We start from the raw sequence: 24,388 nt of genomic DNA, 5'->3' as shown, positions 1-24,388 counted from the left end.
ATACCAAACAGATTTACTCTGCTTCCTTCATTGCCCAACTATCTAAACAGGGTTTGACCTATGGAAGGACACAATAGACTTGAAATGAGTCTGGGGTTCTAGAGACTGGCAAGTCCAGGGAACCGAAGCGCTATTTACAGCATGCCTCGTTCCACAGCAGATATTTCTAAATGACACTGTGCAAGAGACATCCTGTAGTGGACTAAGAACAAGGATATGAACATACCTCGGTTTCCAACATCATCACAGATGGAGGGGTGGCAGAATTCAACGTCACAGGAAGGGGCAACAGTAGATGACATAATACAATACAATAGAACAGACCCTAATTGGAAAGAATAGTTGGTTTGGCCCTTAGACACGAACAGATGTCATAAAAGTTTCTTGGGTATTACTGAAGGGTTTAGTATCCACAGGCCAGACCAATGCTAGTACAAAGAGAACACCCAGGGGTAGTGACATTCTATAGTGTTGGGAAGTTGTGCCTTGATTGGCTAGACACCTCAACACTCAGAGAAGTGAAACAACACTTATCCTTACTCTCACAGGACATGGATCTTAGGGATTTTCTACAAGGTCCAAGGAAAGCTCGTCAAAAACGTTTTATATCCTGGCATCTATGCCGCTTACAATGAAATCTGGAAAATATCCCAATAAGAGGCAGCGGAAAGAATGCGGGAAATAGACCGTATTTACTTAGAGAAATCTCTAGCTGTAGTGGAGAATGGGTTAACAACTTTGACCTCCATGATATATTCTTTAGGCAACATTGGGTCTTCTGCGATAGACATACTAGAACAAGATTTGGCCATATTACAACATGGGCAATCTCAGCTATGTTCTATTATGTTATTGAGCTGGACGCTGCAATCTTTGCGTGCAGGCTATGTGCCTAGGCATTTTATCAACAGTATGTCTCTGTTTTCCGAATATAATCTAACAGCTAAGCAGGTTGAAATGGCACAAAGGGGAGCTAAATATACAATGCTGCGTATTGAAAAACTGGATAGACTAACATTTACAGTGGCGGAAACACCATCTACTGAATGGCTAATCCATGGCCATATAACTCTACCGTTCACTACTTTTCAGTTTCAATAGTGCCTTGAGCAGAGGCAGGCAGGCAGACAGGTATGAAAAAATGGGTAAGGAATACATCAAGGAATCCTGGGAATGACCATATAGATTTCGATGCCGGAGTGGGGATCGTGAAGTGTTTCTTAGTGGTATAAATTGCAAGAACGCTTTAAGCGGTTCTCTCATGTGCCAGGACATTTCATTGCACGGACAATGTAATGGTTTGGAAGCAAACTTGTCTTGCCACATGAAAGGGACTCCAACTGCCGTGATTACAACGGTATTCGAGTTGCTCTCGAATGGGAGTTACTTGATACTGATCGATCAAGGTTGCTGCGGTATGCTTCCGGGCATTGCCTATCTAGTTCACTGTGAACTCCAGGGTTACTTGCTGTATGCAAGTATTGTTTCCCCAACAAGTACAGCCAGGGAGGCGCCGCCATGGCCTTCATTGAATGTTTCTTTTATACAAATTGATACTTTGAGCAGACTGAAAGCCATGCTTTTACAGCAAACCGTACCCTTAACCTCCGCTCGAGAGACCTTTGATCTTCAAGTCGCAAGGACCTCGACCGAGATACCGGCACTTATACGTACAAACTGCCCCTTTCATTTCGCAGAAATGGTGGGTCGTATCTTGAACATGTCTGATACGAGTGGTATTGTACACCTATTTAAAACCATAGGGTCAGGTTTCTGAGCACCTTTCAGACTATCCTCGGAGTTCTTCCAAATTCTATACACTCCATATTTGGAAGCATTTTTGGAGGGCTATCTCTGATCCTGTTCTCAATAGCTGGACTCCTGATTGTCATTTACCTGCTACGCAATGGACGGCCCAATCACCAACGAGATAGCAAAAGCTCTCCTGGAGCGGAAAGACAGTGAACGCATGGTACAACATCTAGGCACGTCTCGCCTAAAGGAACTGAGCTCCTCTTAGTTCCTATCGTTTAGACCAGTCTGGATGAACTGCATCTTACCTGTTCTACGATGCTTGTTTTGCGGTGAGGAATGCGTGTTGGACCTCTGTCTGACACTAGCGACTGACACGCCTGCGGACTTAAACGCAAGGCTGGAACCTTTGAGGTCCCATGCTTGGCAATGTCCCCAGCTTATTCCTATCCTGATGGCTGCATTCCTCTAGAACCCGCAGGTGCCTTGTACAACTGGGTTGAGCATCACTTTACCACTGGCACCCAGGTATCGACTACAGGACCAGCTGCCTCTACACCAATCATTGGAATTGCATCTATGCTCCATTTACGTACTCTGTGGGGTGTTACAAGGTCCGTCCCCTGCGGAAGCAAGCAATGACGATGTTGCGTCTCCCAGCCAGGACACTTAATCTAGAATTGGCTCATCGTGTGCTGGGAAAGAATTTGGATTTTCCTTTTAGTTTCAAACTCACCTAAAATTGGAACATTTCCTAAAATTGACACTCGCTAGAAAAGCATGGCCTTTTAAAAAGCTTGTAGTGGTTCGAATTATATAAACAAACTCATTTAGGGCTGTGACTTAAGGAACAATTTCAAAGAACTAATTCTCAGAAAAGGTTTTTCCCCTTTTAACCATTTAAAAAACAAACAAAAAAAAAAAAAGACATTTTAATGTTTTAAAAATGTTTTTACGTGGCTCACTTTATGCACTGATACCTATTATAAATGTATGGTTTGGTAGCATTTTATTACTGTTGACTTTTCGGAAGAGGAGTGGGTGTTATGTTTCATATAGGTACCCTAATATAGGCCCGGGTGACATCATACCTTTTCACCTACATCACCTACCCTACACTACACAGTAACAAGCCTTTTTGGGATTGAACCTTTATCTAGTTCTAGTCCTGGGCGCAGAAGGTGGGTTTCCCTGAACAATAGTATTCTATGACTTCATCTTTAGACTGACACAGTATGAATAAATATTCATAAGGGTCCTTGGAAACCAGGCTGGGGCTACGTCCACCTGCATAATATCTACGTACAAGGTTCATCCCATACGTAGTCCTCATACCCAACAATGGCTAATACAAGAAACAAGGGACAAAGGAACCTTAGATACTTTCTGTATAAATACAGCACCTCTTGCTAGTGTTAGCTAGAGGGAACCAAGACTTCCAGGCCGACACACTGACCAGAGACGCTGAGGCTCCTGCATGCAGACGCTCCAGCTGACAGCGGTCTGTTCATCCCTTTCGGGGTGTCCAACTCGAGACCAGGACGGGGTCCCACACTCTTGCTTCAGGTAATGGGGTTAGACTAAACCTAAAGGGATTCTTGGCTTTACACCTACTCACATGATAGGTACCTCTAGATAGGCATTGTAGGAGTATGCACAGTTTAATCATGCATTTTATATCCATGTATTTGTTCATGACTATTGCATAATGGTAGAACTCTACTATCCTTTTCTTCTAAAGGGTCGATTATGGCAACTCACTACTGATTGGCATCCCTACTACTGTCTGGAACTAGAATATCAGAACACCACAATAGTCTTGACTGTTCTCAAACAGCTTCCTATAGTAGACACACGATAAATGTGAGGGCTGCAAACTATCTAGCCAGGAAATTGGTTCCTGAGAACTCTGTTGTTCAGTCTTTGATACTTTATCATTCAGAAAAGCCAGCTTTCTCAGAGAGGGTACCAAAAATGTGGAATCCCATCCATTTTTCTAGAAGGACGAACCCCTCCTATGTTACCTATTAAAAAAAGTAAAATGCCAACTTTTCGAATATCCACCTGTGACTGCGCTCATGACCGAGTATGAACTGTAAGGCTGGATCCAACCAGAGAAAATTCTTAATTTGTAAGAATCCTATGGTCTTGCGTGTTAGGTCTTATTATGTATACACTCAGAGGTTATTTAACACTGCAAATTGTATATCTGTGTGGACTCCTAATGTTGGTCTATAGTTTTGCAAGGTCCTTGCTGTCCCAGTGACTGCCTACTCCCATGTTAACTTTTATACAGTGTACTGTATTTTTTATGTATTCTATTTGACTCCCTATGCCTTGGTTAACCACTCTGCAGCTCTGGTTAGCGCTACATAAAACGAAAAATCACATAATAAAGGCACAAGGAATCCCATCCACTGATTCAGCTTGCTATCCTCCCGTAATCAATTTTAAGTGGTTTGGTGTACGGAATTTTACCAGGAACTAAAGTACAGGTGACTGCTTGAAATGACAATCTCTGTAATATTTTGTAAAGCTCTTGGCAAGCTTTTCATGTGTTCCAATGTACTTGTTTTGTGCAATATCTTCTTTGGAACTGACATTCTGCCATGCTCTGCTGACTATGGTGATACAGAGGTCCTGTAATGCTTGAAATATGTTCTTATAAGCAATCAAACTTATCTAGGTACAGTGAGGCCTTCTGTCAGATTCAAATGAATCTCACTAGCCTATCTGGTGTCAAGAAATGGCACAAGAAAAGGAGACGGACATCACAAACAGAGTAAGGTAAGTGTCAATTGTAGGGAAGACACCAATCAATATTGTCAACTTCATCAAAATGGCCTGTTCACTGTGAATTTCATGGACACCATCAAACTACAGTCAAAGGAGAAGAAAACTGTTCAGTCCAGCTTGTGCATGGTCTGAACTGGTGAAAGACATTAACAGCTCATTGGACAAACAAAATCAAGAGGAGCATTGATTCAATCAGTAAGTAAATGCACTGAATGAGGTCTACCTCTTGGCTTAAGATTTACCTTTAAACCTAAATGTATGCAGTATACATTTTTTGCTTAATAAACCCTTGCTATAACTGTAGTAGTAACTGTGACCCAGGATAGGGTTCAATGCAAGCAGATATAAACCAGTTATGTAAGCACATCTTGCATGCATTGTGAAAAGATCTGTCAATTAAATCTATTAAGTTCCCAAATGGAGTGACAAACAAATAAATATTATTATAAAAGTAGCCCCTTTTCAACTACCTGTAGATCCTGTAAAAGCCACCTAGTCCAACATTCCCCTACATGCCACTAACATATCTGAGGCCTGTCTCTGGCATCTAAGAGAAAATAATAAGTTTAAATCAATGTCTTATTTATGGCCACATTACTTACTTAGAGATTTATAATCTTCCAAGCCGAAATTCCACATCTTGACAGCAGGATCTGAAACATGAATAGGATACATTATTATAGATAAGCAGGCTGTTATTTTTAAGAAAAGGTGGGTTTTATATAGTAATTTAGATGGTTTTTACTATCTCCAAGCATTATACAACCCTTGTTATTATGACTCAATTTTAGAACATCCAAGTTTTCAATCACTGAGAGATGGAAGCCTGAGGTGACCTTATTTAGTTTCAAATGTACAATTAGCAGGTCACAGCCAATTTTACTGGTGACCATTTAAATCACTTAGCCGTCTTGTTGATTAACAAAAACAACCCCGAAAAACCCCAAAAGACCCATTCTTGCACATTATATATTATGTAGGTTCAGCATCTAGAAGCAAATTTTAACATGCACAGTGAATGAACATAACATAGCAGCAATTCTTTATGGTTCGATGCAGGAACTTGAAATTAACATAACATAGCAGCAATTCTTTATGGTTCGATGCAGGAACTTGAAATTAACATATCAAGCTACTTCTGATTAAAAGCATGCTCTTGAGGGGGGAAAATAGATCATTTTAATTTTATTTTAAAGAGGGGGTTGAAAGATGAGATCTCAGAATCTTTGTTCCCAGCTGCTCATAGTTTGAGCCAGTGTCAACAGTTCCAAGATTTCTTTTCTACAGAGGTTAGTTTCACTTTCATATCTCTTACAAGATCAAGAGTGAAAAGGATTAAGCAAAGCCAGTCATTACAGGAAGTGGCAAGCAGAGTGAAAGAAATGTCACTCTACTGTCCCAATCAGGTAAAGGACTGATTGCAGAGTAATGCCCTGTAGAGATGGACCAGAACACTACTGCATTTTAGAGGGGTGAGGCAAGATAAGAGGCAGTCACTGGAGGTATTAAGGCAAGTAATGATTGTGTCACTGAAGCTTGGTCTCAATAATGAATTAATGAGACGATGCCATCAAGAGCTTGTGTAGTATTGTCCAACAGGGGCAGGGGATCTCTGATGATTCTGTGTACCTTGTATGACACAAACCCGCACATATTTAGCCTCTTAAAGGATCAGCCAGGGAACCTAGTGTTCAGTTAATCTGGTATGCACCTGCAGGTCATCACTGACTTGGGATGGAGCAAGGACTCGTAGAAAAGAGTCTTGCTTGAAGGCAATCCTCTCATAATAACTTGTAACGTCATACTAATTAATGTATTGTGTAATTAATATGCACCACATTTCAAATATCAAGAATAAGAGAAGCTTGCGTACGCGTCTTATTAACAAGTAACTCGAGAGAAATCTAAAATGGCCGCTAACGCAGCAAATTGCATTGCGCATGCGTCAACTAAGTCTACGTAGTGATGATGAGCTTTTGCTTGGAGGGAATATTCTGCACTTGCGCAGACACTCCAAAATGGCCGCTTGAAGACTCACATTCTAAGCACCGGCTTTGCTGAAACTAAATTACACTATTTTACTAATTGCTAATGCGGGGAGAGCATTTATAAGTAAAGGGGACTAGAGTAGAGATAGGTGGTATTCAGTGAAATCATTTTATTTTGGAACTAATATACATATTCTTGACTTTTCCGATTAGTTCGTATTCGGGCCTTTTGAGAGAGACCGTGGTCTATATCCCATGTGATTGTTACACATGCACAGTCTAAGTGAGCCAGTAGCCGCACCGTCATCCTTGAATGCCATCCAAGAAAAGAATCAGCAACATACCCTGGGAATATCCTGATGTCCTGTGAAAGGAAGAAAACTTGCACCAAAATGTATACCTTGTTATGATAAAAATGTGAATACGGGTGGGAATAAAGACGTTTGAATAAAGATTAAGGGGAGGGATCAATGAACTAAAGAAAATGACGAAAACTAAGCATGGTGTGATGATCATCCCTTTTTGCCTGTCCAACCAGAATTAGGAGTTCTATGAGATTGAAACATTAAGGGGTGGTAAATGGCATTAGAAGGGTATAATTGAGGTAGATTAGTTAATTGGTTAGAACAGAGAGACCGGGATGCTGCAGAGCTTGGGATGCTGTCGGAGTAACATGCGAATGCTGAAGAAGAATCATATTGCAGACTTAGAATTTGAGCCAAATAATTAGAAGAAGATCGCGGAAGAAGCGAGGAGGAAGACAGTGTCAGAGAGGGGTGCGACGCAGGTGTCGGATCTAGAAGAGGTCACCTTATTCTGTCCTGAATCCTGTCTTGAATCCTTTGTCTCCTGTCTTTTACCGGTGACCCTTCCCAACTCCTTGGCTAAAGGGTTGGTTTCCGCACCATTCTAGGTAACTATAATGTTCTGTAGATTTTAAATTGTACTTCTCTCTCTATCCTCTCTTTTCCAAGTACCGTCATTGAAAGTCTTATTAATCTGTATCATTCCTCCTTCCATGGGTGACGGAGACCGTTCTGTACTGTGATTTTGGCTCACAAGAATTTCGTTTAGATAAACATTTAAAACGTTTCCAGAGTCTGTGGTAATTTCATTGCAGAAAAAGAAGATAAAATTAATGTAATTTCACCATCAACTAGTTCAACTAATGGTCCATTGACCAGAGGAAAGAACTTTTGATCTGTGAAAGATTGGTTAGAAATGTCAGATAATTAATCGTAGAGTGATAAATATAAAAATTGGCTCCAGTGGATTTAACTGGCCTGTGTGAGTGTGTGTTTACGGGCCCAAGGGGAGTATGAGATATTAGAGTAATTGTGGCTAGTTTACCACTTGATACGTTTTTCTGGTAGCAGAGCTATGGTTATTATGGGCTAGTTTGGTGATAAACATTCATTATTGATTTATGTTTTAACAAATCTGTTAATGTCTTGTTTTATGTTGTCAGGAAATTCCCGGGAAATGAATAGTGGGTGGTAAATGGAAGCCATACTGCAGTGAGGTTACTCGTCTGTTAAAAAGTCCTGAGAAGCTATGCAGGGCTATCAGTGCTAAATTAGGGACTATTTTTTCTGTGTAAAAGCAAGAGTGACTGATACCAAAGGGTTCGCTGGTGAAACTTTAGTGTTATAGCACCTAGAAAGGGTAACACAAAAAGGAGTAGCGGGGTTCTTCTAAGCTTGGATGAAGAGTAAGTGGTAGGTTTAAATTGCAGTATATGAAGAGTAAGCGGAAGGTTTTACTCGTAGCAAAAGAAATAATCTATCCTTTGGTTCTAGTGGAAAAGACTGATTTTATGTTATTAATGAGAATTTAAATGAGAGTTTAAAAAGAAAATAAAGTTTCCGTATTACTTTGAGAAAAAAGGGCCAGTCGGCAGAGTTGTACTGACGTCACTGGGAGCCGCGCTGGGATTGGTTAAAGCAGCAGGTGTGTGACGAGAAAGGGAATTGTAAAGGAGGGGTCAGTTGTAAGGAGCACTACTGTTGTCACAGAGTAGCGCGCTAGGATTGGTGGAAATTGTAGGTGTGAGACAAGTGCAGATTGTAAAGAAGGGGTCAGTTGTTAGGAGTTATACTGATGTCACAAAAAGGCCGCACTGACATTGCACAGATTACGAGCGTGAGCTGGATTTTGATTGGAAGTCTGAATAAAAGCTGATGTTGGATTGGTAGGCGGAAAATTGTATAGTTCATTTTTTTTTTTTTTTGCAATTTGGTACAAGTCGACCTGACAGAAAAACTTGGAGGAACCCTCCAACACTGCCCACAGCCTCAGGCGCTGTATCGACAACTGCGCCAACACCCTCGCCCGCTGAAGAAACCCTCCTACAGAGACACCAGCAAGAGGGCCAGCTGGTTCACCCCAGAACTCCTAGCCTCCAAGTGAGCCTGCCGGAAACTAGAGAAGAAATGGCACAGTGAGAAGACTCCGTACAGCCACGCAGCCCACAAGGACGCCATTCGCAACCACCATCACCTCATCAGGAATGCCAAGAGGACCTCCTTCAAAGACCGCCTCGACACCGACGACACCCCGCCATCACAAACCCTGTGCGACACACTCGCCACTTTTTTCCACCGTAAGATAGCGGACATCCACGACAGCTTCAACACCCAGACAGCCCCAACAGTCATCAACACAACTGACTCTCCGCACACCATCGACCACGACCCCCTGCTAGCCTGGGCCAACGTGAGCATCGATGACACCATCAAGACCATGAGCACAATCAACTCCGGCTCCCCATCAGACCCATTCCCGCACCACATCTTCAACAAAGCCAGCAGCTCCATCGCACCCCATCTGTGCAACGTCATCAATCTCTCCCTCGGGACCGCGACCTTCCCAGAGAGCTGGAAACACGCCGAGATCAACGTCCTACTCAAAAAACCCAAGGCAGACCCAAGAGACCTCAAGAACTTCTGGCCCATCTCTCTGCTTCCGTTCCCGGCTAAGGTCATCGAGAAGATCGTCTGCAGACAGCTAACCCGATACCTCGAAGAAAACAGAATCCTGGGCCCTTCCCAGTCAGGTTTCCGCAGCAACCACAGCACTGAGACTGCCCTAATCGCCGCCACCGATGACATCAGGACCCTGCTGGACAACGGGGAGACCGCTGCCCTCATCCTCCTGGACCTCTCCGCCGCCTTCGACACTGTCTGCCACCGCACACTACGCGCACGCCGCCGGGATCCGAGACAAGGATCTGGAATGGACCACCACCTTCCTCCCCGGCAAAACCCAGAGCGTCCGCCTCCCCCATTCCGATCCAAAGCCTCCGAGATCACATGCGGCGTACCCCAGGGATCTTCCCTCAGTCCGACACTGTTCAACATCTACATGGCCCCGCTCGCACAAGTCGCCCGACAGCACGAGCTCAACATAATCTCCTACGCCGACGACACTCAACTGATCCTCTCCCTCACCAAGGACCCCATTACCGCCAAATCCAACCTCCATGAACCTGCCACAACTATTTTGCATTGCTTAAATTTGTTTTAATTTTGTCTTAATCTTCACTTGTGGGGCTAAGGAGCTGTGCGTTATGCTCCTGGGGGTATTTTAGCTTTTTAAAACTTGTTATTGCGCCAATCAGTTGTTTGTTTACTTCCGCGTACTTGCACTTGCCACCTTCACGCTCCCAATACGAAGGGTAGCGTCATAGCTGTTGCTGCTGTCTGCGCACTCGCCACGCACCTCCGCTATTTCAAGAACGATGTCGCGGCCGCGCCGCTGGCGCGCCAAAGGCGCGCCTAAGGCAAGCCCGTCTGCGCCCGTCCGCGGCCGGCCGGGGCCCGGGGCGTGTTACTCTGCCCAACTTATATCCTACTCTCCTAGAGACTTAATCTCCCTACACATATCCCGGCCGCTGGCCGCTACTAGTCAGTTAAAACTTAAACAACTTGGCATTCTACAAGCCCGCAGGACTTTCCCTGAGTTCCGGACCCTCCCATCTTCCCTTGTTTCTGGACATATAGTTACTTCCCCTCCCTCCTTATCCCTGCCTGCTCAGGCTCCTGCCAACATGGAATTAGCAATTATATATCTTAACACTCGGTCGTTAGTCCGTCATCAACTTGACATATGCCACCTTCTGGACGTAGACCGACCAGATATCCTACTTATAACAGACTTGGCTGAACGAGGATTCCTCCCCTGACATTTTGGCAGCCATTCCACCTGGGTATTATATTCTTCAAGCCAACCGCCCAGCTGGGAAACCGGGTGGCGGCGTTGCCGCCATTATTAAACTTCCCCTTAGGTTTACCTCCCTTTCCCTACCCGATATCCCTCAGGTCGACTACCTAGTTATTCGTTTTGAATCCTCGGTGTCTCCTCTTACCTGCGTCTTGGTATACCGCCCCCCCCCCCCAACCTATGCCAAATTTTTCTTTACTCTTTGGCGACTTACTCTCCCAGCTTATTATCAACTACTCCAAACTTCTGGTTCTGGGAGATTTCAACTACTGGCCATCAGATGCCTCTGAATGCTCTTCCTCTCTGGCTTTTACCGACCTATTAACTGGGCTCAACGGCCTCCAACATATCCATATGGCTACTCACTCTAAGGGCCACACTCTTGATCAAGTGTGGACCTATAATCTAGGTATTAAGTCACTCACAATTACACCTTGTCATTGGTCGGATCACTTTTTAATTTCTTTTTACCTTTTGGTCCCTCCACCGCCTTCCCGCAGCCGAGGCCCTAGCCTCTTGGCCCGCAATTGGAATAAAGCAAACCGTGACTCATTTTTTACATCTCTAACATCCTCGGCTCTGCCCAGCTCCGGCTCCATAGACTCCCAAGAAGTCGCACTTGCTAAATGGCTGGAGTCCGCCAGCGATAAGGTTGCCCCCCTTAAGATAATTAGAACTAAGCGTCCCCATGACGCACATCGATGGTTCTCGGACAGCCTCAAATCTCTAAAATTGGGACTCCGCCAAGCCGAGCGCCGTTGGCGCAGAAACTACGATCACTCAGAAAAGCTACAATTCCTAAAACTCTCCGGCGAATATAAACAGGCCATTTCAGCTGCAAAAAAGGCCTACTTTTCTACCAAAATTCTTAACTCTGCACAAAAATCAAAAGAAATGTTTGCTATTGTGGAGGAGCTCTCACATCCTGATAGGGTGACCCTCAAACCCCTCCCATCTCAGGCTCTCTGTGATTCCCTCAATCAATTTTTTATTGATAAAATCTGTAAAATCAAACACAGTATCCTCTCTGGATCCCCGGTGATGTTCCCTACTGACATCACTCCCTTTTCTAATCCCCACTCCCCTACTCAGTTTCCCCCTATACTAGAATGCGACTTTCTTTCCCTGCTTAACAAAGTCTCATCTGGCTCTCCCATCGATTGCTGCCCTCCTGCGATCCTCTGTGCTGCCTTTTCGGCTTGCCCCACCCCTCCACTAGCCATCCTGAACAACTCTCTTCTGTTCGGTGAGGTGCCTAGTCAGTTTAAGAATGCTGAGGTGGTTCCTGTATTAAAAAAACCTAATGCCGACCCTACAGTTATGGGCAATTTTCGCCCTATTTCCCTTCTCCCTTACTTGAGTAAGGTACTTGAGACTCATGTGACTGGAGTCCTCACCTCTTTTATTGAAGAGTCTAACTTCTTAGACTCCCAGCAAGCCGGGTTTAGACCTGCTCACTAGACGGAAGCAGTTATACTCTCTGTCATGGAGGAACTCCGTAGAGGTGCCGACTCTAATACCAGTCAAGCCCTGATCCTCCTAGACCTTTCGGCGGCCTTTGACACGGTCGACCATATCATCTTGGCCGACCGTGTCAAAGAGGCAGGTATCAGTGGGACGGCCCTTAGTTGGGTCCGCTCCTTTCTGACGAACCGCCATCAATCTGTGCGGCTCTCCCAGTTTTCGGCTGACAAAATGCGGCTTACTTGCGGCGTTCCACAGGGCTCGTCTTTGTCACCACTTTTATTCAATTTGTATCTTACTCCTCTCATTCGCTCCCTCCGGGGAAGGAATGTCACTGCATTTAATTATGCAGATGACATTCAGCTTGTTTTCAACCTTGACTCATCTGACGAAGCGATTCAAGATTTCCAACTCACCCTCTGTCATATCAGTGATTGGATGGGTGCTCACCACCTCAAGCTTAACCCCGACAAGACTGAGCTTGTTCTTGTCGGAGGCCCATCCAACCCCTGGAACTCGACGTTTTGGCCCCCTTCTCTGGGTCCCTCTCCCTGCCCGGTTGACAAGGTGAAAAGTCTGGGAGTCTACATTTCCCACGATCTCTCTATGAAACACCAGGTCAGTGCCACTGTGTCTTCTTGCTTCTTCCAGCTTAGGAAGATTCGGAAAATAGCCCATTTTTTGACCACCGAGGCCCTCACCCTGGCACTACTGGCATTAGTCATTTCCCGAATTGACTATGCCAATGTTCTGTATGTAGGCATCCCACAGTATCAAATTAAAAGACTACAGCTGATACAGAATCAGGCTGCTCGCCTGATCTATCACTGCCCCAAACATTCTCACGTCCACCCTCTGCGCAAAGCCTTGCACTGGCTCCCTGTATCGGAGCGTTGCAAGTTTAAACTTGGCTGTCTGATTCATAAATCTTTGGCCGGTATTGGTCCTTCTTTTATTTCTTCTCTCTTGCATCCCTATGTTCCCTCTAGGCACCTTCGCTCCTCTCATCACGCGCTCCTCCAGACGCCTAGGTTTAGGCGCAAAAAACACGGTGGCCTCAGATTCTCCTTTCTAGCTCCCTCCTTCTGGAATTCACTCCCGTTGGATATCAGACTTTCTCCTTCTCACCCTCACTTTAGGTCCCTTCTCAAAACCCATCTCTTTCACTTTATTTATACATAAGCACTCTTTTTTCTTTTTCTGCCTCTTCTCAAGTAAGTGCTTAGCGCCAAGAAACCGTCCGGTGTAAGTTGCGCTCTATAAGAATTTTTTACATTACATTACATTACATTTCATTACATTACATGAAGGAATGAAGGCCGTCGCCGACTGGATGAAGATCAGCCGACTGAAGTTGAACACAGACAAGACGGAGGTCCTCATACTCGGCTCCAACCCTTCAGCCTGGGACGACTCCTGGTGGCCGACGGCACTGGGGGCAGCCCCGACACCCACCAACCACGCACGCAACCTGGGAATCATCCTCGACTTAATGCTCTCCATGACCAAGCAAGTCAACGCCGTCTGCTTCAACACCCTTGCATGCTACACAAGATCTACAGGTGGATCCCGACAGATACAAGAAGAACAGTCACCCAGGCCCTCGTCAGCAGCAGACCAGACTACGGAAACGCCCTCTACATGTGGGCCTCGACCAAGCTCATCAAACGACTGCAACGCATCTGCACGACTGATTTTTTTTTTTAAACAAACTTTATTGCAAGTTTATTACGACAAGACAAAATACAATACATTACAGTGATCACTGCAGGGTGGGACATACCTAAACAAATCTCTCTCCCCAGGGTCCCTGTCAAGCCCCCCTGATCAGGTTCCAGTATATCGGTACCCCTCTATCATCCCCTCGATAAGACAGGGCCGTTCCTAGATCTCTCCATGCTTCTACCCCGCTCTGCGGCTGTGGTATCGAGGTCCCCAGGAGGAGCGCCCCCCCCATCCCATAACCCTCTTACTAGTCTGCCAGTCCTCCCCCACTGCATTAGTGTCGAATTAGGCACGGCCTAAAATCCCATCCAGAGCATCCTGGTCAACAGTGTCCTACTAGGCCTCACTAGAGGTCTCCGCAAGAAATAAATTAACTCAACCCCCTCCGCCCAACCCCGACCTCTCCAACTACTCCCCCCCCCCCCCCTGTCAGACATGTCGCTCCCTCCGCTACCTTCCAGTGTCACTGATGAGCCCCTCTGATTGGTCCACTGGTATCATACCGCCCGGGGGCTAATGAACAGAGGTAGCCACTCAAACCGCATCTGCACGACTGATCCACGCCACAGCTACATCACCCCCACCTGAGAAACCCGCACTGGCTCTCCGTCAGCCAGAGGATATCCTTCAAGCTCCTCATCCACACACACAAGGCACTCCACAAGACCGGCCCAGCCTACCTCAACAGACGACTTTCCTTCTACATTCCCAACCGCCAGCTCCGCTCCGCCGACCTCGCACTCGCCACCGTCCCTCGCATCCGAAGAACAACCACCGGCGGGAGATCCTTTTCCCACCTCGCCGCCAAGACCTGGAACACCCTCCCACTGAGCCTACGACAGACCCAAGACCTGCTGACCTTCAGGAGGCTACTCAAGACCTGGCTGTTTGACCAGTAGCGCCCCCCCCCCGTGCCTTGAGATCCTCGCGGGAATGTAGTGCGCTCTACAAATGATTGATTGAAACTATTGTTTTAAGTATTCACAGTATAGAATGTTTGGAGAAAAGAGAAAAATGTCACTTGTGAAGAGAATTAAGAATTTCTTTAAGAAAGACAAGCCAATATTGACTAAAGAGGGGATTCCTATTCCTCGGCCAAAAACGACTGCTTCATTCATGATGATGGAAATAGGATATCATACGTGTGTATGGATGGAAAATTGGATAGAATACACGAAAGGCGATGGTGTTTTGGCTTTTCCAAAACATTGTACAGTCAATGGAAGAATTTTGCAGAATTTGAGAATGCGGATGAATGATTTGGATCCGAGACCCAGAATGACACAGTATGAGGCACTAGAAGAGTGGGAAACTGAATCATATGAGAGAGAAAAGAAAAGAAATTGGAGGTATTTGGGTAATTTTCCCAGGTATTTGCGTGAGTCACGTGAGGGTCAGATGAAGCAATGGAGAAAAGCAATGGTATCAGAAGGATTATATCCAGTATTAACAGTTGATCAATAGGCAGGAGGAAAATGTAAGGAGAAAACTAAACACTTGACAATGACAGGTATTTTGAGAATCAGAAGACGAGTTTATGGAGAACATTAACTAAAAACCCTCCATCATATCAGGAAGAACCGAGTAGGACTACTCCTAGTGCACCAGTTTTTGGAACACCTTTGGTTCCACAAATTTTACATGATACGACAGTTAATAGGGTACTTCAGGATAAAGAAAAGGATGCCTTAAATAAGAACAGAGAAGAATTAATACAGAAAATAACCTAATTAAATGTACACCCTGATGCATTGACTATACCAGTAACCATAGGTCCCGTTGTTCCATTGTATGGAGATAAAGCGAATTGTCCCAAACCGTCAGTTGCAACAATCCCTTTGAATAAACCTCGAAAAGAAATTGTAATAACTGATGACCAAATCAATTAATGTGATTCAGTAATATCTTTAATGGATCTGCCAATAAGAGAACAGATTAATGTAACCCCGAGAAAAGTTATACCTAGTTGTTCAAAAGAAGGAAGATCAGTGACATCCTCTGGAGTTAGAAGTGCTACAGCAGTGACTCCAGAGGATTTGGAGAGATGGGCACAGGGAATAGAAAAACAAAGTTCAACCCCAAAGATATTAGAAATTGTCAAATTAAAGGAGGAATTAGAAGAAATTATAGCTGCAAATGTGGGCATAGATGGGTAAACACTTACAGTGAAGAAGAGTTGTTGTTCATATGTAGGAGCATAACTAGGAATGCAAAGATATTTCATGAAAAATTGACAGAGCTTGCCTCTGATTCTGGTTTGAAATAGGGATATCGAAGGTACTACAGAAGCCCTTGTGGAAATATGGATTTTTATGATCAGTTATGTCCCCTATCTTGGACCCCAACGGTTTCATGTATAAGTCACAAGTACATGTATGTTCCCTCCAGTTCCAGTTATGAAGACGCAAACACATGTGCGTCCACCGTCAACATGTCCTCTTTTAGATCCGCCATGAATGGGCCGGATATTCTATTCCTAAGTATGAAAGGCCACCGGCTTTACATGGTTCATTTATCCCATTTTACAGTTCAGGCGAGTAGGCCCTGATTCTGCCATTAAGCCTTTTCCTGCCTTCTGCCTCTGAAAGCTCCAGTCTGAGCTCGCATCTGTATCCATGAACTTTGTCCTACTCCCTGCGCGGCTAACGGTGCCTGACTCGGCCTGTCTGCCTGCCAAAAACTGTATTTCACCTTCAAGATTATCTGCTCTGCTCCGCTCCTCATCCAATGCATTCCTGTCTAGTAACTTAAGTAAACATTCTTCCAGCTACCGAGCAAAAGGCCCGGCTTCTCTGTCTTTATGCAAGTAATTCATAGCCCTGTTACTATGGAAGATTTCTGCCCTTGCATCTCATGTATTGCAGGAAACAGTGGTCCCTGAAACCAAACGATAGAGCAAAAAATGAATATAGTCAAAATTGGAACTATATTATAGCCAATGTCCGGCCGGGCATGGCAACTTTAATAAGTAGAAATTCTTGACAGTAAACAAGGAAATGTAAGTAGAAATTCGGTGGGACACAAGCCTGTATCCTCTGACTTACATACCAAGTAGACAGAAAATGACAAAACACAATCAGGCAATTACAGTGATGTTTCTTTGAGAAATAATGAATAGCGAAACATCTGATATTCAGATTGCCACCTTCACACTATATTACATACAGCAATATTTAAGGTGTAGGGTGGGCAACAGAGTCGACGGCGTTTCGATCCTTATGAGAAAGATACAGGATCATCATCAGGACTAATTTAGTTAAATTGCCCTTATTTTGAATGCCTCATGTTGCCATGGAGGCAACGGAAAAGATGCCGATTCACGAAAAGGTAACGTTGAGTTAAGGTTTACGGTAGGACAATGCCTACGCACAATTCTTCCGGGAGGAAGGACACGGATAGGTCTCAATCAACTTGCAGAAATGGGTTCCGTGGCCATGCAGTGTGTACGGACGATGCCGGATCAACAGTTGATCCGGCATCGTCCGTACACACTGCATGGCCACGGAACCCATTTCTGCAAGTTGATTGAGACCTATCCGTGTCCTTCCTCCCGGAAGAATTGTGCGTAGGCATTGTCCTACCGTAAACCTTAACTCAACGTTACCTTTTCGTGAATCGGCATCTTTTCCGTTGCCTCCATGGCAACATGAGGCATTCAAAATAAGGGCAATTTAACTAAATTAGTCCTGATGATGATCCTGTATCTTTCTCATAAGGATCGAAACGCCGTCGACTCTGTTGCCCACCCTACACCTTAAATATTGCTGTATGTAATATAGTGTGAAGGTGGCAATCTGAATATCAGATGTTTCGCTATTCATTATTTCTCAAAGAAACATCACTGTAATTGCCTGATTGTGTTTTGTCATTTTCTGTCTACTTGGTATGTAAGTCAGAGGATACAGGCTTGTGTCCCACCGAATTTCTACTTACATTTCCTTGTTTACTGTCAAGAATTTCTACTTATTAAAGTTGCCATGCCCGGCCGGACATTGGCTATAATATAGTTCCAATTTTGACTATATTCATTTTTTGCTCTATCGTTTGGTTTCAGGGACCACTGTTTCCTGCAATACGTATCTACCCAAGGTCCCTGTCTAATTCCTTTGGGTGCCCTTGTTCCTCCTTTGATATATCTTGCATCTCATGTAGACACTTAGACGCTTGTACACGCACTCACAGTCAGTATAGAATAGATTTTGTTCGAGAGACCTTTCCTTTTGGATAACGTAGTTCTTTAAACATAGGATGTTAGATATGATTTGGGATTAGGTTGACTTGACCCCCCAGACTTTTGTCTCCACATGTAGAGCTAAATGTCAAGTCCCCTTCACCCCCTAGTTGCACGTCAAATCACACGTCATGCTGCTGCGCGCGCATCTCTGCCAAGTATTTTTGCTGACATTGCGAAATTCTTTCATGGAACCACCCATTTGTGACATCATACCTAATGACGTTCTTTAGTTACGCCTAGTTACACCCATTTTAGTTACGCATGTATGTCTTTATCTCTGTTATCAACTGTTACGCCTCCTGCATCTGTTTCACTTCTATAAAAATGATTACCTGTCAATAATGTATTGTCCTTCACTTCCTGAACCTTCGTGGTGATGGAATATGGAGTCCACAATTCGAATTGTTATTGGAATAAAGCCCGTTCCGACTCTCTAATACCACGGATTCTGCCTCTTATTTTACTGAGCTATTCTTATTAATTTTCCGCATCAAATTAAGTACCGGTAATTAAATTATTTACCACATATATGGCGCCCGAATAGGGACACTTTCTCATCTCACGCGCCGGAGGTGCGTTGCAGGCCCGGTCTCCTGCCACAGCTGGACGGACAACAACGCGTACCCACAGGATTTCCTGTATCTCCCTCCTGCCGAGCGGGGGTAACTGAGGCTGCGATCAACACCCAGACGAGGCGGTGAGAAGTGCGAAGTATCCCGACCAAAGCCTAGCTGAGAGAGCAAGATCCGAGGTATACAGAGGCCCACCAGGTTCCGAAGTTCCGAAGTTTCGAGTCGAGTCCAGTCCGGTCCAAGTCCAGTTCAGTTCAGTTCAGTTCCGAGGCCTTCCGTTCCGAGCTACCCGGTGAGTACCATTGCCGGGGAGGCGTTCTGACGTGCACATAGGTTGTGCCGGTCAAGACGGGTTTGGGTACACAAATCCGGTCTGCACTAGTTCAGCAGTGTATCTGTACTGTTCAGCAGTATATCTAGTATGTTTAGTATATAATTCAGAATTACCTAGTTAGTGCCGAGTATTATGCTTAGTGACTAGTTCCCTAAATGGCCATCATTATTGTTCATTAAATGTTAAATGTTAAATGTTTTAAATACGTTCTGCATATTGTGGTGTGAATGACTGTTCATTATTGTGTTTTGTTGTATTAAACGTGTTCAAAATTAGGTATCAGATCAGTTCTCAATATGCCGCTCTTTTCGAAATTAAGACAGATCAAAACTAGAAAAGGGGTTTGCGTGAAGAAGCTGTTCCCATTCCTCCTAGGGACACTCCAGGGTACTTCATGTATCATAAACATGGCCTAGACGCCATATTATTTCTTGATTTATGGGTAGACTACACCAAGGAATTACCAGAAAGTCAGAGGTGGCCCGCAGCTGGGACCTGGGATGCAGATTGCATCATGAAAGTAGAGGAAGAATTATGGAAAAAGAAAGCTAGACAATCACAGAAAGATGCCATTGAATTATGGCGTAAAGAATCATATAGACGTACAGAAAAAGCACTCAGACAGGAAGAGAAAAGTAAGGAGAATTCAAATAAAGTCCGAGAAACTCTATTAATTGAAGAAGGTACCCGAGTAAAATCAGAACAAGTAGACAGACAAAGAAATGCCCTTATGAATGGTATGTATCCTCTTCTGGCCGAAGGGTTACCTAAGGCTACTCCGGAGATACCAAAAGACTTGCCACCTCCATTGTTTCCGATAAAAGCAAATCCCAAAGGGCATCCCAGAACCGCAGAAGATGTTTTCCTTTCCTCTTATTTAGACGACGCAGCTCCCGAGTATGCTAATACTGCACCACATAGACCGCCTGCCGAGGGGGTTCAACGCCAAGACCCTCCGTCTGTACCTCCGCAACAACAAACTCCGACACAAGTTCCGGCAAGCACATCTGTTTCTACAGCTGTACCCACACCTATGGTTGCTATATCACGTTCAACTAATCCTTTCACATCCAGCACCCCAGGCGGTGCTACAGGAGGTACAACAAACATTTTTTCCACGCCACCCAGAGTAAATAAACTTTCCTTTCAAGAATTAGCCCACCAACGTACGCCCAAACTAGTAACTCCCGACATGCTTAAGGAACTTCTAGTAGATTGTAGATATGACCCTGTGCCCGGCAAAGAGGACGAAATGCTGCTGGCATCATTACGTATCCGACGAGCTGCAATATATTTAGGGAGGCTACCAGGAATGATTACACATTTAGAAAATATATATCACTTTGTCCAGTCAGGGCGAGATTCTGAAAGTATTAATAGAGCCATGGAGTACCAGAAAGTGGAAATACAGGGGGAACTGTTACGTTTCCTCATAAATTGTGTGATCAGAAATCAAGACCGACCAGGGGTAAATCCGGAAGAAATGCGAATTCTTACCACATGGAGTCGGAATATATCAGAGGGGAGACATGATAAACTATTAAGTATAGTAGCTATGTGCCGAAAGATCCGCAAAGAAGTAGAACGAATACACGAAGAAAGATTAGCGGTAGACCAGCCTGAACAAAACGAGGAGGAGGAAGAATTAGAACTGCCCACAGGACAGTTAGAAACCATGGCCTATGTAGGTAGAGGAAGATCTTGTAATAATACTAGATGCTTTACTGATCCGATACGTCCGATACGTCCAGATAATAGCAGAAATTTCCAAACCCCTATAATAAATATAAGGTCCCCCGAACATTCGTTCCAAGCCGCTGACAAATTACTCCGAGAACGAAGGGGTTATCATATACTCGATTCTATGGACGAACAAGAATTAGCCAGGTCAGCCGTTCACTGGGTTGACAGTCCCGGAAAATATAGTGATGATACACTAGCGCACACGTTTTTGAACCTCACCCCAGATGAACAGCGTTTAGCTGGGATTTATATGATTCAACAACTTCTTATATTATATAAAAGCCAACACTCCGATCCTGGTCCCTTACCTGATATATTGACTGAATTACTCACGAATAAATGGAGAGGTTCAGGTACTGAGTTAATTAGAGAAATACTAGAATCCAGAAAGCAGTACATTCTTTTTGTATGCCCCGAACATGTCTCACTGCCCATCAAGGAAAGAACGACGTATTATATGGATAGACAGAATCCCTTACGCGAAGTGCACCCGATAAAGGGTGATGACAATCAGTTTAAACGTGTGTTTGTATACACACCCATATCTAAAATGGAACTATTAGAAATGAAGAAAGTGGTACCCAGTCATGACAAAGACCCAGCGGGTTTCCACCGTGAAATTAAAGACATGTTGCTCATGGGAGAGTATATCTATCCCGACATTATGAAAATATTAAAGGTATTAATGCCTGCGGGCATTTACGAAAAACTCAAAGAAAAGGATTGGGAGGTGGGAGACCAAAAGATAGATTGGACAGCATTAGAAAACGAAGAAACAGCTCGAGGTCCAGGTTTAGGGCTTGGGGAAAAGACCAAAACACTACCAGGTTTGCTAGTACAGGTACTGCCACGTTTATTAACTACGAAAAAGGAAGACTGGGGTGCAATCTCAGCCTGTAAACAAAAGCAAGATGAAGACACTAGTGATTTCTATGTCCGATTCGAAAAATGTTTTGGTATAAATAGTGGAATAAAAGCAAGTAGCGAATCGTATCCACATCTGTTTGTGACAAAATTAGTTGAAAATTCTTTGCCCCAAGTTAAGAATAGAGTATTGAAATTCGAGAGTACCTGGCAAGGTAACACTCCGTCACAAATGTTACAAATGCTACAGTACCATCACAATAGAATTAGAGAGGAACAAGAACATGAACAAAGACGCATGAAAGACACGAAAATGAAAATGCTAGTTTCCCAGACAGTTCCAGCTGACGGTCATAAAAAGGGTATGACACAGTCCAGTGTTTCAGCAGGTTCTGTAAAAGGGACATGCAACTATTGTAAACAGCCAGTTCATTATGTACACGATTGTCCAGTTTTAAAACATAATATCGCCATAGGTAATACAAAAGAAAGACCACGGCCACTTAGACAGGATCAGAACCAACAAGGAGCCCCGCAGCATGCACAGTCCATGCCAGCTCCGCAACAGTCTATGCCAGCTCCACCACCGCAGCCTATTGCTGCCACACAAACAACGACACAACAGATGTACCAGACCGCACAGTATGACTATCCTGATTATCAACGATACTCAAGAAACAGCCTAGAGAGGGAAGTTGGCTTACCCCTTATCGAGGTCCCTGTAGATCAAGAAGGACCTTATGTACACAGTGAACTATTAGGCCAAGATAGAACATTTTTACTTGATACAGGGGCAAGCCGAACAACCATAAAACGTAGTGAAGTTCCAGGGGCACCCCTCTCAGGCTCACAGAATATTTCCCTTGGTTTTTCAGGAAAACCTATCATTAACGAAGTATCACAGTCTGACGACCTCCCCCCCCCCCTCCTCTCCTCCCCCCCCCCCCCCTCACGACCAGCCACTCGACGCGCTCCCCGGACGGCCGGCTAGGCCCTGCTGGACAGCCCCTATCTCCTCACACATTGCTGCATGCGGATCTCCATTCTCTCGCCCCCCCCCTCACCCTCCTTCTTCTGGCCCCTACCCGAGTTCTCGACCCTGACCTTGATCCCTAAAGTTTACGTTGCACACCCGGGACACAATTCGGCGACTGACTACGCTCCATAGCAGAGCATGTGTTCCATCATAGCAACGGTCGCCACGCGCACCCTTGCGGACTACGCTGCACCCTCCTTGACGCGCTCCACCCCACGCTACATGCGTGCCACCGGGACTCCGATGCCCACAAATCAGGGCGCTTGACGGACAACCCAGCACCCAGCACACATCCTTCTGTGAGCCCAGGAGCTAGCTGACAATGCTGCGCAGCGGGCGGACACGAAGCGCCCCCCTCACACGCGGACAATGCGCTTTTAGCTGAGAAATAACGCGACACCTATCAGAAAAGCACCACCGACTCGCTTACACGCAATGTACACGCCTGAATCCTCTATCTAGGTACAACTGAGCTCCGCCGCCGGACCTCCGGGTTGTCGGCTCAATGGCTGTGTTTAAACATTTGACGTTATGTACTTGAACATTGCTGACCTGATGCTATGTCGCAGAATTGTACATTGCCAATTGATGCAACTATGGTTAATAAAAGTTCTCAAAAAAAAAAAAAAAATTAACGAAGTATCACAGCCTCTTCCACTTACGATTGGTCCCTTGACACGAACTACAGATTTATTGCTTACTAAATCATGTCCAGAAAACCTGTTAGGTATAAAAACATTGAAAGCTCTAGGAGCTATAATATGTTGTTCTCCGGAAGGAGTAAGATTGTTTTTACGTGATTTCAAAGGGCACTATGTGTCCCGAGACATGGATCACCGACTGCAGACTTTACCCACACATTTATGGGCACAAGGCCCTACAGATGTTGGTTGCATGAACATTACACCATATCGAGTCACACTAAAGACAGGAGTGGTACTACCACGAATGCGACAATACAAGTTACCCCCAGATGCTGTAGTGGCTTTACTGCAAATCATTGACGAGCTTATTACCCAAGGAGTGGTTGTGGAAACCGACTCCAATGTATGTAATTCCCCGATAATTCCGATTCTTAAACGAACTGATCCAAAGGTCCCGCCAGTATATCGATTGGTTATTGACCTGCGCGAATTAAATAAATGCATTGTACCACAATACCCCGTAGTCCCAGACATTTCTTCATTACTGACAGCCATTGATTCCGAAGCAACATTCTTTACTGTAATTGATCTCAAGAATGCCTTTTTTAGCGTCCCTATAGATCCGGAAAGCCAATACTTGTTCGGATTTAGTTTAAATGGACGAAGCTTTAAATTGACACGCGCACCTCAAGGATTCACAGAAAGCCCCAGCATCTATAGCCAAGCACTGAAACGAGAACTTGACAGTATCCACATGCCAGTCAACACTGCCCTGCTTCAATATGTCGATGATCTGCTGATCACCGCTAGAAGTGAACCTGAATGTGAAAAAGCCTCACTGACGGTTTTACAATTTTTGGCCGAAAAGGGGCACAAGGTGTCCCCTTCTAAGCTGCAATTCTGTGTCCAGCGAGTTGTTTACCTTGGGCACTCGCTGTCCAAGGAGGGAAGGCAGCTCACGTCAGATCGCATCCAGTTAATTGCTAACATGCCAATACCCAGGACACAAAAGGAG

At 44.7% G+C, this 24,388-nt stretch overlaps 1 protein-coding gene across 1 annotated transcript in view; it reads right to left on the bottom strand.

Annotated features, from left to right (window-relative positions):
• SMARCAL1 (SNF2 related chromatin remodeling annealing helicase 1) overlaps window positions 1-24,388 on the bottom strand; it is a 355,566-nt gene that overhangs the window by 287,633 nt on the left and 43,545 nt on the right. The window contains exon 3 of the mRNA XM_085649962.1: window positions 5,151-5,201. Within this exon, the coding sequence (XP_085506088.1) occupies window positions 5,151-5,201 (51 nt within the window). The remainder of the gene's footprint in view (window positions 1-5,150; window positions 5,202-24,388) is intronic.

This window comes from Triturus cristatus, chromosome 3_2 (genome assembly GCF_964204655.1).
Source record: "Triturus cristatus chromosome 3_2, aTriCri1.1, whole genome shotgun sequence".
NCBI lineage: Eukaryota > Metazoa > Chordata > Amphibia > Caudata > Salamandridae > Triturus > Triturus cristatus.
Note: the sequence above shows the minus strand (reverse complement) of the source record. Positions and strands in the feature narration are given on the sequence as shown.